Here is a 1,779-nt window from a genome sequence, read left to right as displayed (position 1 = left end):
TGTTGACCACCCCCACCCCCCGCCTCCTCTTGTGTTGACACTAGACTCAGCTGGTGACGCCCACACGGTACCTAACCGTCTTATCTGACGCCGACTAGCCAATTAGCCCCCAGGGACGCGTTGTTGTAGATCGCCTGTCCATCGCTTGTCGCACCAGTCCTGTAAATCAGATGTCCGTCAACTGACCGACCAGTCCTGCAGATCAGATGTCCATCGCTTGATCGACGTGCACCCTACATCGCCTGGTCCTGTCTATCGCTTGTCGTGCAACGACAACAATTGGATCGGCTCACACACACCAAGATCGTCGTGTCTGTTTGTTTGTGGGTGGGTGGGTGTGTACGTGTATAACTTGGAGCAATACATAAATGACCGCTGGTACAGAGAACACTCAGTGACCGCTGGTATAGAGAACACTCAGTGACCGCTGGTACAGAGAACACTCAGTGACCGCTGGTACAGAGAACACTCAGGGACCGCTGGTGCCGAAACGACATTGTGAGATTCTGTCTGTGTCCAGTGACTGAGACTGTGTGCGCGTCACTGGCATTCTGTATCCAGTCTTTGGCTTACCCGCGGTACTACTTCGTCGCGTCTTCTGTCTTGTGTGATCACCTCACTGACGTCATCAGAGTGAGCAGTGAGCCCGGGGTTGTGACGTCACCATGGGCAAAGTGACCACGGGCGCCAGCATGAAGAGGAAACAGGAGGGAGCGGAGGATACGGTGCCCGTCACTCAGGATGGAAGTAGGTCAACCTGTCATGTTCTTCTCTCCCTTGTCTGGTCTGTGTCTCTTGTGGTCGCTTTTAAACACAAGGGGGCTTTGTTAGTGGTTGGCGGGTGCTCTAGTGTGGTTTGCTTCTTCTTTCCTATAAAAAATCTATCGTCTCTAACCCCCTCTCCTTCTTTTTTTTGTGTTTGTTACTCTCTTGTAAAATGTCTAATCTTCGGCACTTATTTGACTTTATTGTGTTACAAGTGCCATCACTTACTGCTAAAACTAAAGGGGGCTATCCCGAAAAATGGTGTTTTGAGAAAATCGAAGGGAAATTTTTTGCCCCTTGTTCAATTTCTTTAAAACATAAGGAGAGTTTTTTCTATAACTAAACAAATATACACACCAATGAAACCAAACTTCTCCTATAGGTAGGGCAATGCCCACTTTTAGTGTAGGTCAAGATTTCTGGAAACCTCCTAAACGTGGGTTTGCCCGCTTGTCCTTAAAAGTAATCGTGTCTCGTCCTACAGAGGGCTGTGGTTGTTTTCTCTGGGCGTGCAGGTCGTGTGTGTGTGTTTGTGTGTGTGTGTGTGTGTGTCTGTGTGTGTGTGTGATTCCCAGTTTTCTGTTAGTCTACATAGACAAGATAGGAGAACAGAGTGCGTATATCGAGGCGTTCTTTTGTTTTATCTTGTCAGTTTGTTAGTGTTTTAGCGCCTATAAATGGCTGCTTGCACTGTATGCTTCCCAGGAAGTTAAGGTTGTTTCAGTATGCTATCAGCTCTGCTGGGGTAATAGTATAGATTGTGAAGCTCATAGAGCTTGCTGTTGAGCGGGGATTTGCACTCTACAAATGCTATCTATCATAATTATTATTATTTTATAATGAAACTGGGTTTTGTTTTTGCGTCTTGTTTGGGTTTTTTTTTTACACTTCCACACGGCAACTTGAAAGTCTGAAGAGTTATGTGTGGCAAATGATGCGAACAATGATTGACCCTGTCCATTCTCTCTCTCTCTTTTTCTCTCTCTCTCTCTCTCTCTCTCTCTCTCTCTCTCT

At 46.7% G+C, this 1,779-nt stretch overlaps 1 protein-coding gene across 1 annotated transcript in view; it reads left to right on the top strand.

The window, feature by feature from the left end:
- Positions 1–7: 7 nt before the first annotated feature.
- The window catches only part of LOC101846545, a gene marked incomplete at its 3' end in the record, with an annotated part of 15,877 nt that continues 14,105 nt past the window's right edge, over positions 8–1,779 (top strand). Inside the window, 1 exon segment of the mRNA XM_013089807.2 lies at positions 8–747. Within this exon segment, the coding sequence (XP_012945261.1) occupies positions 666–747 (82 nt within the window).

This window comes from Aplysia californica, unplaced genomic scaffold (genome assembly GCF_000002075.1).
Source record: "Aplysia californica isolate F4 #8 unplaced genomic scaffold, AplCal3.0 scaffold01053, whole genome shotgun sequence".
NCBI lineage: Eukaryota > Metazoa > Mollusca > Gastropoda > Aplysiida > Aplysiidae > Aplysia > Aplysia californica.
The sequence above is the reverse complement of the archived record's forward strand: the minus strand, read 5'-3'. Positions and strand labels throughout refer to the sequence as shown.